The 12487-nt window shown below is 45.8% G+C and overlaps 1 protein-coding gene across 3 annotated transcripts; it reads left to right on the top strand.

Annotated features, from left to right (window-relative positions):
- Nucleotides 1-227: 227 nt before the first annotated feature.
- On the top strand, nt 228-5980 carry LOC117766512. 3 transcript variants are annotated; one of them, XM_034593593.1, is made up of 5 exons: nt 228-375; nt 641-722; nt 2380-2530; nt 4175-4255; nt 4794-5980. In XM_034593593.1, exons 4-5 carry the CDS (start codon nt 4210-4212, stop codon nt 5612-5614), a joined length of 867 nt encoding a protein of 288 aa, XP_034449484.1. In that variant the 5' UTR covers nt 228-375; nt 641-722; nt 2380-2530; nt 4175-4209; the 3' UTR covers nt 5615-5980. The 3 variants fall into 3 exon arrangements, with proteins under 3 accessions (XP_034449484.1, XP_034449485.1, XP_034449486.1); XM_034593594.1 differs by having other exon boundaries at nt 249-375; nt 659-722; XM_034593595.1 differs by lacking the exons at nt 228-375; nt 641-722; nt 2380-2530 and adding an exon at nt 3900-4023.
- The last annotated feature ends 6507 nt before the right edge of the window (nt 5981-12487 follow it).

Below are 12487 nucleotides of genomic sequence, written 5' to 3'. Positions count from 1 at the left end.
GGCATGTTTACAGCGTAGGTTACCAGCACTGATCCGGCGTCAGCATGCAGACAATGTGCTGCGTCACTGAACTATTTCTCTCGGCATCCCTGCTCCCTGCCAGCTGTATCAGCCGCTTTAATCTGTTGGTCACGTCCCCTAAAAATACTCCTCCCTCCCTCCCTCTCCCTCCCTCGCTTCTCTGCTTTCATACAGAAGACGTCCTTGTCCTCGGGGAACATGACTGCAGAGGGGTGTTACCAAAGAATTGTATTAAAAAGCGGGTGTAACCCACCATCACAAGTGCAGAACTCTCAGACCAAGGAAAGTGCAGCAGTTGCTTCAGTGTTTTTTTTTTTTGGGGACTAAAATTAAAAGACATTTTGCTTTTGAGAGGTAAGACTCGTCAGAACGTGATCGTGTGTAGTGATGAAGTTACAGGAAAGTTAGATAAGTTGTGTTTTCTGTGTGATCTGGAGCGAAGCCGTGACTTTGTAGATGGAGTTTGATGATTGTGACACTTTCTGCAGCTGCAGCAGGAAAGTGAGACTAAAGGAGTGAGCAGAGATTCACAGGCTGGGCCGGACTCAAACAGACTCAACAAACCCACAGTTTTATTAGTTTTTACCGAGTGTTCACGTATTTTATTTCAGTTTTAAAGGATCATTTTCACCTGCAGAGACTTCGACAGCAGGAAGAAGAGAAGAAGCAGAGGACGGTGAATGAAGACGACACAGAAACAGGTCAGGATCTGTCTCATTTAGTTAAAACCTCATTTATTATCTGAAAAGAGGTTTTGATTATCAGCCATAATATTTTAACCATCCGAGGCAGATTTACCACAAGTTACGAGACTGTGAAACAAAGTTATATTCTCCTGTAGAAGCCACAAGTTTTTCTATAAAACATGTTTTATTCATGACGTCAAGGAGAAGTACTACACTACCCACAATCCTCAGGTGTAATAGCGACACCTGATTGGTGGAGCTCACGGTTACCATGGAGATGTTAACAACAACCACAGACATCATGTCAGCTACGATCGGACGGTTCAGCGTTACACTAAATATACGACAGAAAACAGGATTTTCTGACACGTCGATGGATAAAGGAATAAGAAATCTACTTCTGGAACCAGAGACGTTCTGAAAGTGTCGTTGAGCTCTTTTGTAAATGTGAAAAGGGGAAAGTTGGGATGTGACCTGATGGTTTTCATTGTTTACCTCCAGCTGCTTCATGTTAAAATGTTGACCGCCGCTGTGTCCCACCCTCTCGTCACATCTTTGGCCGAGATGCTCACGAGCTGACGTCAAGTGTTCACGGGTGGAGTCGCTCTGACTTGAACAAGCTGTTCTCAGATCAGTTAACATGTCCTGAAACTTAAACATCCAGTCGTTAACGAGCTCAACCCGGCCTCCAGAAGGAAACACACTTAATCAAAACGTTCCTGGAGGAAGTGGTGATGACAGAGGAGAAGTAAAAAGCCCTTTTCTCCTCCTCACTTATGTATCCCATTAACGACCTCACTGTTCCCAGCAGGACACGCCCTTTTAAAGATGACCATAACAACCAGTACAGCCCATGTGGTCAGTAGCTCAGTGCTGCATCAGGCAAACTGCAACAGCCTCGGAGAAGAAGAAACACATCTCTGCTTCCTCCGAGCTCCCACTGCCTCGGGGCATGTGTGTGTGTGTTTGTGCAGCAGCGACACTTTGCTGCAGTTAACTGAGTTTAGCCTGAAGATACATCAACGCCTCCGTCGTCGTCTTTTACTACTAAATGTGAGTTTTGGATCCCGAAGGAGATGAAGATATTATCAGTATCACATCTGTTTGGTTTTTTCCTCCCTGGCCCCACCCTCCGTATGAGGGGATGATAGACACCACAGATCTGAAGCTGCACATCGGGCAAGTTTATTATTATTATTTGAAACGAATGAAGAAATTAGTAATTAGTAATCTTTCCTGCAGCAATGGAAGTAAATGAAGCTTTGAGACTTGATGCAAACACTTCCCCGGCTTTTATTGAAAAGAGTAGAGTTGGTACAGACGATGCTTCTACACCTTCTGATGCGTTACCAGGACAATACTGTACTAATGGAAGTCGTACTGTGTGTTACTGTCAGAAAATCATATGTAAGGCTCAGACTCTGATTTCTGCACAATGCAAACATGCAAAAATCTGCCGTGTAGCAGCGAGTGCATGTTTTTATCAGGGATACACGTCGATATCGAGCATGACAACATCAAACAGGAAGCAGCTATGTTGTGACGGATTATTGCCTCGAACACAAACAGACACACACACTCACACAGCGTCTCTCTACTCCTGGTCCACCGCTCTGAATCATTTATGATTTGAGCTGTAATTTGCATATTTGTATGTGTGTGTGTGTCACAGTGAACAAAACGAAAGTCAAAAGACGCCCGGGGACGAAGAGGAGGAAGAGGAGGAGGCAGCTGATGCCAGAGAAGAGGAGCAAGCGACTGAGGAAGAAAACAAAGAGAGTGTGAACTGTGCAGCTGCAGCCGGAGCACAGAGCCACTATCAGGTGAGATAAGCAGATGTGACTGTGAGAACAGTGAGGAGACAAACACGCACACGGATAGAAACACACACAGCGAATAGAAACGTCCGACTATAACTGTGTCTTCTCGCTTAATAAGGTTGGAAACATAAACAGCCTGAAATCAATTTGAGGCTGTGAAGCCCCCCCCCCCACACACACACACACACACACACACACACACACACACACACACACAGAGCAAAACTCTCCTCCAGGGCTGAACTTTGAAAAGAAATCGAACTAACCCATGAATGAATATAGAAACAAGGGTCATGTGATGCAAACAGAATTCAGTTTGGCCTCCTGACTCCTCCCCCCGGTGCTTTGGCAACCGTTAAATAAATGTTACTACAAACAGAAAACATTTAACTTCCCCAAACAACTGGGATGAGTTGTGCACCTCAGATTATGTATCATGAATAAAAAATACAACAACTGAATAATTTCACTGCCTCAGTTTTCCCTGAATTTAATGACCTGATTGTTTTTGATGAATATTATCTGTGTTTTTTCAGTTTGATTTCTTCCACTCGAAACTAAACCTGAATATATCGTTTTAAACTTTTAAACTTTTCTTTTACTTCTGTATAAACAATATTTTATGATTTTATTTTTTATTTGTTTCATTTTATTCCCTATTTCATTCTTTTCTCACTTTGACAGCAGCAGTGAATCTTCCTATCTTCTCTCATCTTTAATCATTCGAGCATCTTAGTACATGAACCATAGACTTCACATAGAAATACAGTCATATATACATATGAGCTTATTAATATGTGACCTTTAACCTCAACCAGAATGTTTCACTGTTATTTTTAATGTACCGTATTATATATATTTAGCTCAGTCCAACCCTTGGCAGCCGACAGCATGTCTGAAATGACTGCGCTCGCTGTGACTCTCGCTCTGAGGATAAACTGTGAGGGAGGCTTGTGTTAGAAGTTAGAACTCGGTGCTGACGCAGTGTTCGACCATGAAGAGCATTGACACTTATCTGTTCTTTACCCACAGGCGGCCGCCGACACACGCGGTAAGAAGCCGCCATTAGTTCACCATCAGCTTCTGTCTCTTCTTTGTCTCCCTCATGACTGTGTCGTCCCAGAATCTATTATGTCTTGACAGATGATAATGAACCATAACTAAATCTCAGCCTGAAGAACAGTCAGTTAACTCGGGCTGACAGAATGGAGCCATGTCTGAGGAACAGCTCTACTTTGACTGTACCAAAAAAAAAAATCCTCTCGATTACACAACAGCGCCACGAGGGCAAAAGTTTACTCCAACTCTTCTGAGCCCATATTTACCTGCACCAGGTAAACAAAAGTCCAAACGGAAGTCACAGTGGATGAGTGAGCGTCGCCGGAACGTCTCGCTTTTCACTTTGGCGTTCGTGATATCAGGTTCGAGCAGCGTGGCCCGTGGGAGTCGAGCCTGAGATCACTTACACTCAGTGTTAACGAGCTTCTAACTGTGGAGTAAGACGCTTCCTGTACCTGTTTCAAAGTAAAAGCACTGACGCTCAGACTCTGGTTCGTTGGTGTCTGAGATATTCTGGTTTCCTTTCTGACTTGTGGGGGAAGAGGAGTCACTCATCTGTATTTACAGTCCTGTGCTTTTCTTCCTCAGCGAGTGAAGAGGTTGATGATTACGTCTCCATTCAAATGGCGAACAGGATGTTTCATGAAAGTGGCGACGATGGCCGATCAGGTGAGGCTCAGTGAGACTGTGACTTAACATCTAATATATCATGTGGTGTAGTTACAGGGTTGAAGCTCGCACACTGAGTTCACGTTTCCTTATCAGTACCCGACGCCTCCATCCGTCCCACCGCAGCAATTTGTAATAATGTCCCAGAGTTTCATGATATTCACCGACGAACATGAAATATACGATTTTCAGTTATGTCTCTTTTCTCTTCTCTTGCAAACAATGACCCGTTTGTTCTCTGTGGTTCTGTCCTCGTTCCGCCTTCAGGGTACGGCTTAACGAAGCGACTGAGCCGAACCTCACTTATGTTTAACCCACTTTGTCTTTTTCTACTCATTAGTTTTTTTGTGCCGTCTGTATTTGTGTCCCTATATTCTCACATTAGTGACACGAGGCTGTGATTCTGTGACCCGGCGTGAACCTTTGTACCTTTCACCTTCACAAATGAATAAATATATTTATCTGTTATTTAGCCTTGAGGGTAGTTTTCCTCTCTTACTTCATCTGAATTTGAGCTCTGCTGTTTGTTGTATTTCAGTCATGGGAATGTTGACGGTGCAGGTGGAGCGGGACCCGAAGACGGGGGCCACCGTCGTCAGATCTGTGGCTCCCACATCAGCCGGGGCCGAGAGGGTCCACACTGTGTTCGACGACGGCAGGAAGAGCATCCACACTGTGGGCGGGTCAGGAGGTCAACCCTCGACCGAAGAGCTCGGGCAGATCCTGAGCGTCATCGACGGGGTCGGGATGGAAGCGCTGCTGGACGAAGTCACAGTCGTTCCGATCATGACGGAGGTGAAGACTGGGAATGTCGAAGCCTCCGGGATCCCGAAGGAAAAGCTCCCGTCTCTGTCCACCCATCACGCCGCGTCTAAAGACAACAACGTGCAGTTAGACAGAAGCTACGACTTCGAGGACGCGCCGAGCGTAGAGGACAGCGGTAAAAGAGATGACATCATGGCAGTTGGAGACGTGGGAATAGAGGACGTGGACGATCAGAGGTTGAAGGACGGCCCCGTGACTCTTTTGTTCCTGGGATACACGGACGCCACATCTGGCCAAGGTGACGACCAAGAGGGCGAAGAAGGGATGCTCACTGCGGAGCGAGTCATCATCACCGAGGACGGAGAGGAATACGTCCTAGAACCTGAAACTGCTGCTTCAACTCCGTCAGAGTCAAACGAGGCAGCAGAGCCGGAGGCGGAGAAGGAGTTTCAGGACGTTCACCTGGAAGGAGCTGGAGCTAAAGTCCAGAGAGAGGACGGGGACAAAGGGCTGCGTGAACCATCGTCCCCCAGCAAAGCAGAGAGAGGAGACACATCCAAGCCCAAGACCTGCAAGTGCTGCTCCGTCATGTAAGAGAAAGACTCATTGGACTTGATCACATGTTTCAAACCACTGTGCCTCGTATCACACACCACTGCTGCTTCAATGATCATTTATCTGAGTGCACACCAGTATGAGCCCAACATGGTCCCAGTGGTTCTGTCCCTCAGCTCGGACCCCTTCACTTTGTCGAAGAACCAGAGAGTCGGGATGTTTTAAGACTTTTGAAGAGGAGTGATTAAAGATCCACTTCCACCCCCTGGTGGACAAAGTTGAGCATTTCAAAATGCCCTCCTGCAGCTGTGCAGATGCGTCTCACCTCAAGTGACCTTTTCTTTTTCTCTACATTGGGATTTTGTCAGATGCCTTAAGAGCCAGAAACTATTCCATGTGTTTAAAGGTGCTTCCTCCAGGAATGGAAAAACCAAAGAGGACTGGGAGAGGAAGGAAGTCTGCGGCATTAAGATGATTAATCATGGTCTAATTGAATTTAATTAATCAATCAATCAAATGTATTTGTATAGCCCATATTCACAAATCACAATTTGACTCATAGATCTTACCAACGTGTGACATCATCTGTTTTTAACCCTCGACAAGAGAATTCATTCTTGATTAAAGAGAATCTGAAACATCTGAGGACAAGATGAGTCGTTTCTGAAGGTTTGATGTGACCTCATATTTCTACAATCTGGGTTATGTCCTATTTACTGACGTGTTTTATATGGTATCACTGTGACCTGGTATAAACCTGATTCATTACAGTGGTTGTTTACTGGAATATATGCTTATTAAAGAAATATAATTGTGTTCATGTATTGTGTGATTTCTTTAACACCTCACAGTTACTGCACTAATAATGAGTAACAACATGGGACTGGTTTTCACTACTTCACTTTCTATAGCTTAGTGTGGAAATATTATAACTTTAAAAGGGTGATTCCTTTGTTTTTCAACCTGGGCCTTTTGGAATCTGTATTTTGGACATTGATAAACATGGGGCCCAGGTCCCAAAATACCGGAATCACCCTTTAAATTCTTCTATAGGCAGCTGAACGTGACATTAATGAGACATGTCCCTACATTGTCTCTGTGGGTGATTTGAACTGAAGAGGATTTTGTTTGCTCACGTGACACAGAGGACAGGAAGTCCAGCTGCTAAGCAGATCAGCTGCATCATCAGCCGGATCGTTCATATTTCCACTGAGGTCATCACACACAGAAGATGTTCCGCAGATCTACGAGCAGGTGGGTCTCTTCTTCTTCCGTCAAACTTTTCTGCACGATGGGTTTGGACCTTTGCACTTGTTTACTTCCCGGTTACACTTCTCTCTCTCTGGCAGGTTTTAATAGTAGAGCTTCAATAGGAACAGGAACACAGACTCAGGAGCTCGGGTTATAGTCAAAATCAAATCGTATCAAAGTATTCGAATACTTTTTGAATGGTAAAATAATCCACAAGAACCTTCTACATGACAATAAGGAGTAAATGTTCCTTGGAAGGTGGAACAAACAGGTTAAGCTCGTTTAAGCCACTTTATTCTGTCTTGTTGCTCATAAACTTGATATTAAATATGGTGGTGCTGATGTTGATAATCCCAAACTGCAGCGGCTGGCATTAAGCTCCTGAATGCAGGTGTAAATATAGACTCACACATGCAACCCAGATTAAGCAGAGGCGATATTTTCAATTAAGGAGGAGACGTGTTGGAAAAGGCTGCAGAGTGTCTCCGTGCTTCCTGTGACTCACTACACACAACACGTGTCTAGGTACAGTCGTTGATAGAAGGCTGATCAGTGATATAACCAGACGAGAACAGGCTGTAACAACCAATAAAAACTGCTTCTGACAGGAAAACTCTGGAGGTGACGAGTGTGTCTGGGTCCAACCGGGCAGGCGGATATTGAACCTGGTGCGTGTCCCAAAACAGGCCGAGCAAAGCTGATTACTCTTTCCCTTTGTCAGCAGAATGACCGGTGCTCGGCCACAGCCGGGAGGAAAGTCACCAGAACAACCCGGGAGCTGAAGGCTCTGCTCAAGAGAAATAAAAGAACTGGTGTCAAGTAAAAAGGCCGGGTTACAAAGTGGGAAAGCTGAATTACAGAAAGGTGCAGGATCAACTGGTCTGTGCTGATTCATTTTGATTTATGAATGTGCACAATATCAAAAGAAATTTCCTTTTACTTTATTCTGTCCATGTCGTCGAGGCTGCAGCGGCAGATATGACGGAATGTGGAATATCTATTTCATCATCTAAATAATTAAATTAATCTTCATGTAAAAGCTGGTTCAATTCTGCAAAAGCAGGTTTTTTAATTAAACTATCAACCTCAGTAACATTTTCTTTTCATCTGAATCAAAACAGGGCAGAATTAAAGGGGATCACAGAGGAAACAGCTGATAGTGTCTCAGAAGCTCGTCCCCATGGACCCAGGTCTCGTCTCCAGAGACGACGGTCGTCCCTCCATCCCCGACACCGACGCCCAATCAGAAACGTCTTGTGAGAATCCCCAAGGTGAAACCAAAGCCTGTGCAGTGATCAAGAGGTACTACGGCGTGATGGATGATGAGGGCGCAGATGATGTCTTCATCCCACCACCACCTCCTCTTCCTCCCTCCTCCAGTGCTCTTCTGCTGCCAGCAGAGGGCGGCACAGGTGGAATGGTAAATAATTCCAGTGTGACCCATTCAACTGGGGCAACTGACGCCACAGAAGATAGAGCTAATCCCAGCGGCTTAGACTGGCATCATGGTGAGAGGCAGTCAATGGCAGCACAGACCAAGGTGGATGAGGTAATAGCCACAAAGACACAGACTTCTGAGGAGTGTATGGACGCCACATCACTGTCCAACATCGAGGTCCTCACGCCACCAACTGATGAAGACCAAACATCTAGTGAGGACACTGGTTGTCTGATGGAAACCTGCCATGAGACATCAGGGAAAGAATCAGATGAAGAAGCTGGGGATGTTGTGATGTGGAAGGAAACCGAGGAGGATATTTGCAGTCTTACGGAGACAGACTCAAAACCAGTGAAAGAAAATGTTGACTGTGACAGAGCGGAAACAGATGTACCAACGCTACCTGGTCTAATTGGGAAAGATGATGATTCAGAGCCCAGTGGACCAAACACCAGTCAGCCACAGGTACCGGAGACTCCTGCTGAGGAAACCGACAGCGATGAAGAGCACGTTGACACCAGATCTTTGAGCTATAAACTGACGAAGAGTGCCTGGGTGAGGAGAGAGAGCGGCAGCAGCGAAACACAAGTGTCCCAACACCCCACCTCCGAAGTCTCTGAAGGGACGACGACGACAAAGGGAGAGACGGGAGACGGCAGCAAGAGAATAGCAACAGATATCCAACAGGGAGAGAAACTGCTTCAACGTCTGCAGCTGGTGCAGCGACGGCAGGATGGACAGATGATGGAGGTGGCCCAAGAAACAAGAGGTAAGGAACCGGGGGAGTTTGAGACAGAGGTGGATCCAGGAGAAGTGAATCTGACGGATGGAACTGAGATGGAAGAGAAGAGAATTCACTCTGTTGTGGACGAGGGAGCAAAGGGGAATGTGACAGAGAAGGAAAAGAGCGAGAGTAAAAAAGAAAGAGTGTCTTTGTCCACAATGTCTGACGATGCAGAAGAGGCTGATGACTCCCATGATGATCAAAGTGACAGATGGGTTCCGGCAGATTTGTCTCCAATCGACCCTCATGAAAACCCCAATGTTTCATCCCAACACCGATTCTCAGCTGCTGAAACCTCCGTGGAGAAACAGATCCAGGAGGAAAACCAGGCCAAGCAGAACCTACAGAGATCTGGAGCTGTCTTCAATCTCACAGATAATCCAGATGTGCTGGAGATTCCCTTTAAGACCAATATCTTGCTTGAGCCACTCCCCTCCCAGGTGGACCAGCGCAGCGATTGGCAGTTCTCTGAGCACAAGATGCAGAAGGAGATAAGTCAGGAGATCCTGAGAGAACTGGTGCTGGTCAACCAGGGGAAGATCCCAGGAGGGTACAGCAAAGAAGAGATCCGCAAGTTAGAGGAGACCAAGCTGCTGTTTGAGGCTTTTCAGCAGGAGAACCCCGAGGGTCCAACTAGACTCCGGAAACATCCCACCACACTAATGAGAGGTGATGTTAATCCCTCTGTGCTGGAGCGCACCTGTAGTCTAGAGAGGTTTTCCCTGGAAAGGTCCCTCAGGCTTCACGAGTCTGAAACCTCTGAGAAGATAGAGAAAAGTCCTGAATACCTGAGATCCAAAAGCCCAACTGGGGGTTCACGAGACAAAACACGCTTGTCCCCTTACGCAAAACAAGACAAGCATCTACGCCTGTGCAGAAGCATGGACTCCATTAGCTCGGATGTTTCCACGTCCGCTGCTGAGGCGAGGAGCAAAACCAGGGAGGGACGAGAATCTCCGATCCTCCAGCGAAACCCCTTCTTCAAGTTGCGTCCAGCCCTGGCTCTGCAGCCGGAGGTGGAGAAGGACATCCGACAGGCCCGAGAGAGAGAGGAGGAGCTTCGCAGACAGAGGTGCACTCTGTACGGAGAGGACAGGTCGAGCAGCCAGGACGAGGAGAAGTCAGGAGTCACAAAGACGCTTGTAGCAGGTGAGTGTGAAGGGGACATGTCCACCCTGCACATCAGGGATGGAGGACATGTAGCTCAGTCCTGAGGTTCATGTCCTCCATCATACTTTCACTATCCAACATGTCAAAAGGTAAATATTATACATTTAAAGATACGACTATCTGACAACTATGTAAAGACTTGTAAAGTGATGATTAGTCGTACACACAATGCTGTGTTGGTCATGTTACTTGATTATGAACCAAGGAGGTTAATTTGTTTAACTTCAACACTTCGCAAACAACTACTTCAGTAAAAACTTAATTTGATCGTGTGATAAACGTTACTAAACTTTTGAAGACAAACTAATTAAGAGTTTAAAGAAGTCATCAGGTTGAAAGGATGCGTCACGTCAGCCCCAGTACGTGTCATCGCAGTCTCACTTAGATCTTTATCCAGAGCACATCTCAGCCTTCTGACACTCGGCCTCAGCACTTTAATGAATGCCTCTCCACATTAGCCTCACACCGCGTTATCCACGCAGTCTTATCGACAACTTAGTGTCAACTGTGTCCCTGATGGTTAAGGGCACGTCGCTCTCCTGTGAGTCAGCACATGCCGGTGGGCTAAGTGCCAGCGTGAGGGCTGCTGTGTGCGCTCCAGCTCGAACCAGGGGCCGGTTGTCGTCCTGCAGAAAAGACCAAGGACGGGAAACGGTGGCTGCGTCTCATTGAAATGCGTCGTCTGCTGCGGCTGCCTCTGAACCCTGCAGCAGAGCTTTAGGACCTGAGTCAACCGAGCACTCAGCCGGGCAGCTTGTCATTATGTGGCACCGTGTTCGTGTTGTGACTGGCTCGATAACCATGTGTGTGTGTCGACTCGAGGTGAAGAGGAGGAAGTTGCATGCGACAGCGAAGCAAAGCGTCCGGGCTAAACCACAGGAAATGACACATCCTCCAGGATGAAGTGTTCAGTGTTGTCCCGACCGTCCACGACACTGAACGTGTGGCACCAATACACGGTGGTGACTCCACACGCGACATCCAGTGACTTTTAACACGGAAAATATCACAACGATGACGTCAATTGTACTGTGAATAAATATTGAATGTTCCCTACTGACGTGTGAAATGAGAAATGACAAACAACACAGTACAATGAAGAGCACAGATGCCAACAAGGTTTTTCTCCTCGAGCCGTTATGGCTGTTTACACCAGGGTGTTCATAGTGTGGCACAGAACCGGTGTCAGGAGCCAACTAAGATATTTGCCAATTTGGTTATTCAGGGCTTTTCCTCTCCTGCACATCTTCAGTGAGTCACACAGGAGAAGTTCTAACAGGGTTAATAGTGTTAAAGATTCTATATGAACCCAAACTAAGAGCTTTTACTAAACAAGAACCTTTGGTGTTCAAACCTAATGAAACTGTAACTGAAAACTCAATCTAATAATAATGATACAAAGAGGGAAATTATTTCCTCATTTTCCTTTTGCTCAATTTGCTAGGATTATGTTTAATAAGAGCCTGATAGCAGATGTTTAAATGACCAGTCGCTGTGAAGAGATTATTAAATTTGCACTGAGGGTGAAAAACAAGAGTAAATAGCAGAATAGCTGCAGTATCATTATCTCAGAAGATGATTTTTGGCTGAGCTATGCAAAACTTTCCTGGAGCTACTTTATCAACAGAAGGTCGACACAGTGGATGCACTTTTTTTAAAACCCCCACAAAATAATTTACTGTGAAACACGACTGGACTTGGGAGTAAGGCTGAAGTTACTGGGGGAATTGAGCCAGAAACATTAAAGCAAAAAATGAGGTTTGGTCTAATTATGTGTGAGAAATGATAAATTATTTAAAATCTTGTGTTTTTTTTATTCATATCATCCGTCTCACTGCTACTTCCTGTCCTGCAGACGTCAGGAAACAGTCCAGGGGGAAACTGGAGCGCGTCTGGCCACCGCCCTCCAGGAAAGACCAGCAGAAATCGGAGCAGTCGCAGGTGATGTGTCAACTGCAAATGTGTTTTGTGCACAGAACTGGTCGGATCCCAGCGTGTTCGCATGTGTGTTGATATTCTGACCAGTTCAGGGTCACGGTAACGTTTCTGTCGGCATCTTCACCGGATCCAGAATAAAGTTTCAACTTCAAATTGAGTTTTTTATTTCTTGCTGTAATTTCGCAGCTTTCTAAACCAGATCGACAGACTTGAATTAATCTGAAATACGTGGATTAGTGCAGTTCTGAAATTGAGCTTGTGAATTCTTTACATTCTTTGCAGTTTCTATTTAATTCAAATTCAGAGAGACACAAGAACAAGGAGCTGATCT

Source organism: Hippoglossus hippoglossus, chromosome 8, assembly GCF_009819705.1.
Source record: "Hippoglossus hippoglossus isolate fHipHip1 chromosome 8, fHipHip1.pri, whole genome shotgun sequence".
Taxonomy (NCBI): Eukaryota; Metazoa; Chordata; class Actinopteri; order Pleuronectiformes; family Pleuronectidae; genus Hippoglossus; species Hippoglossus hippoglossus.
This window is presented reverse-complemented; position numbering and strand designations above follow the sequence as displayed.

Excerpts from the sequence above, each read along its gene's own strand:
- LOC117766512 (XM_034593593.1), top strand. The coding sequence starts at position 4,210 with ATGGCGAACAGGATGTTTCATGAAAGTGGCGACGATGGCCGATCAG. Across the intron at positions 4,256-4,793 it reads TGGCGACGATGGCCGATCAG|TCATGGGAATGTTGACGGTG; the intron begins GTGAGGCTCAGT and ends GTTGTATTTCAG.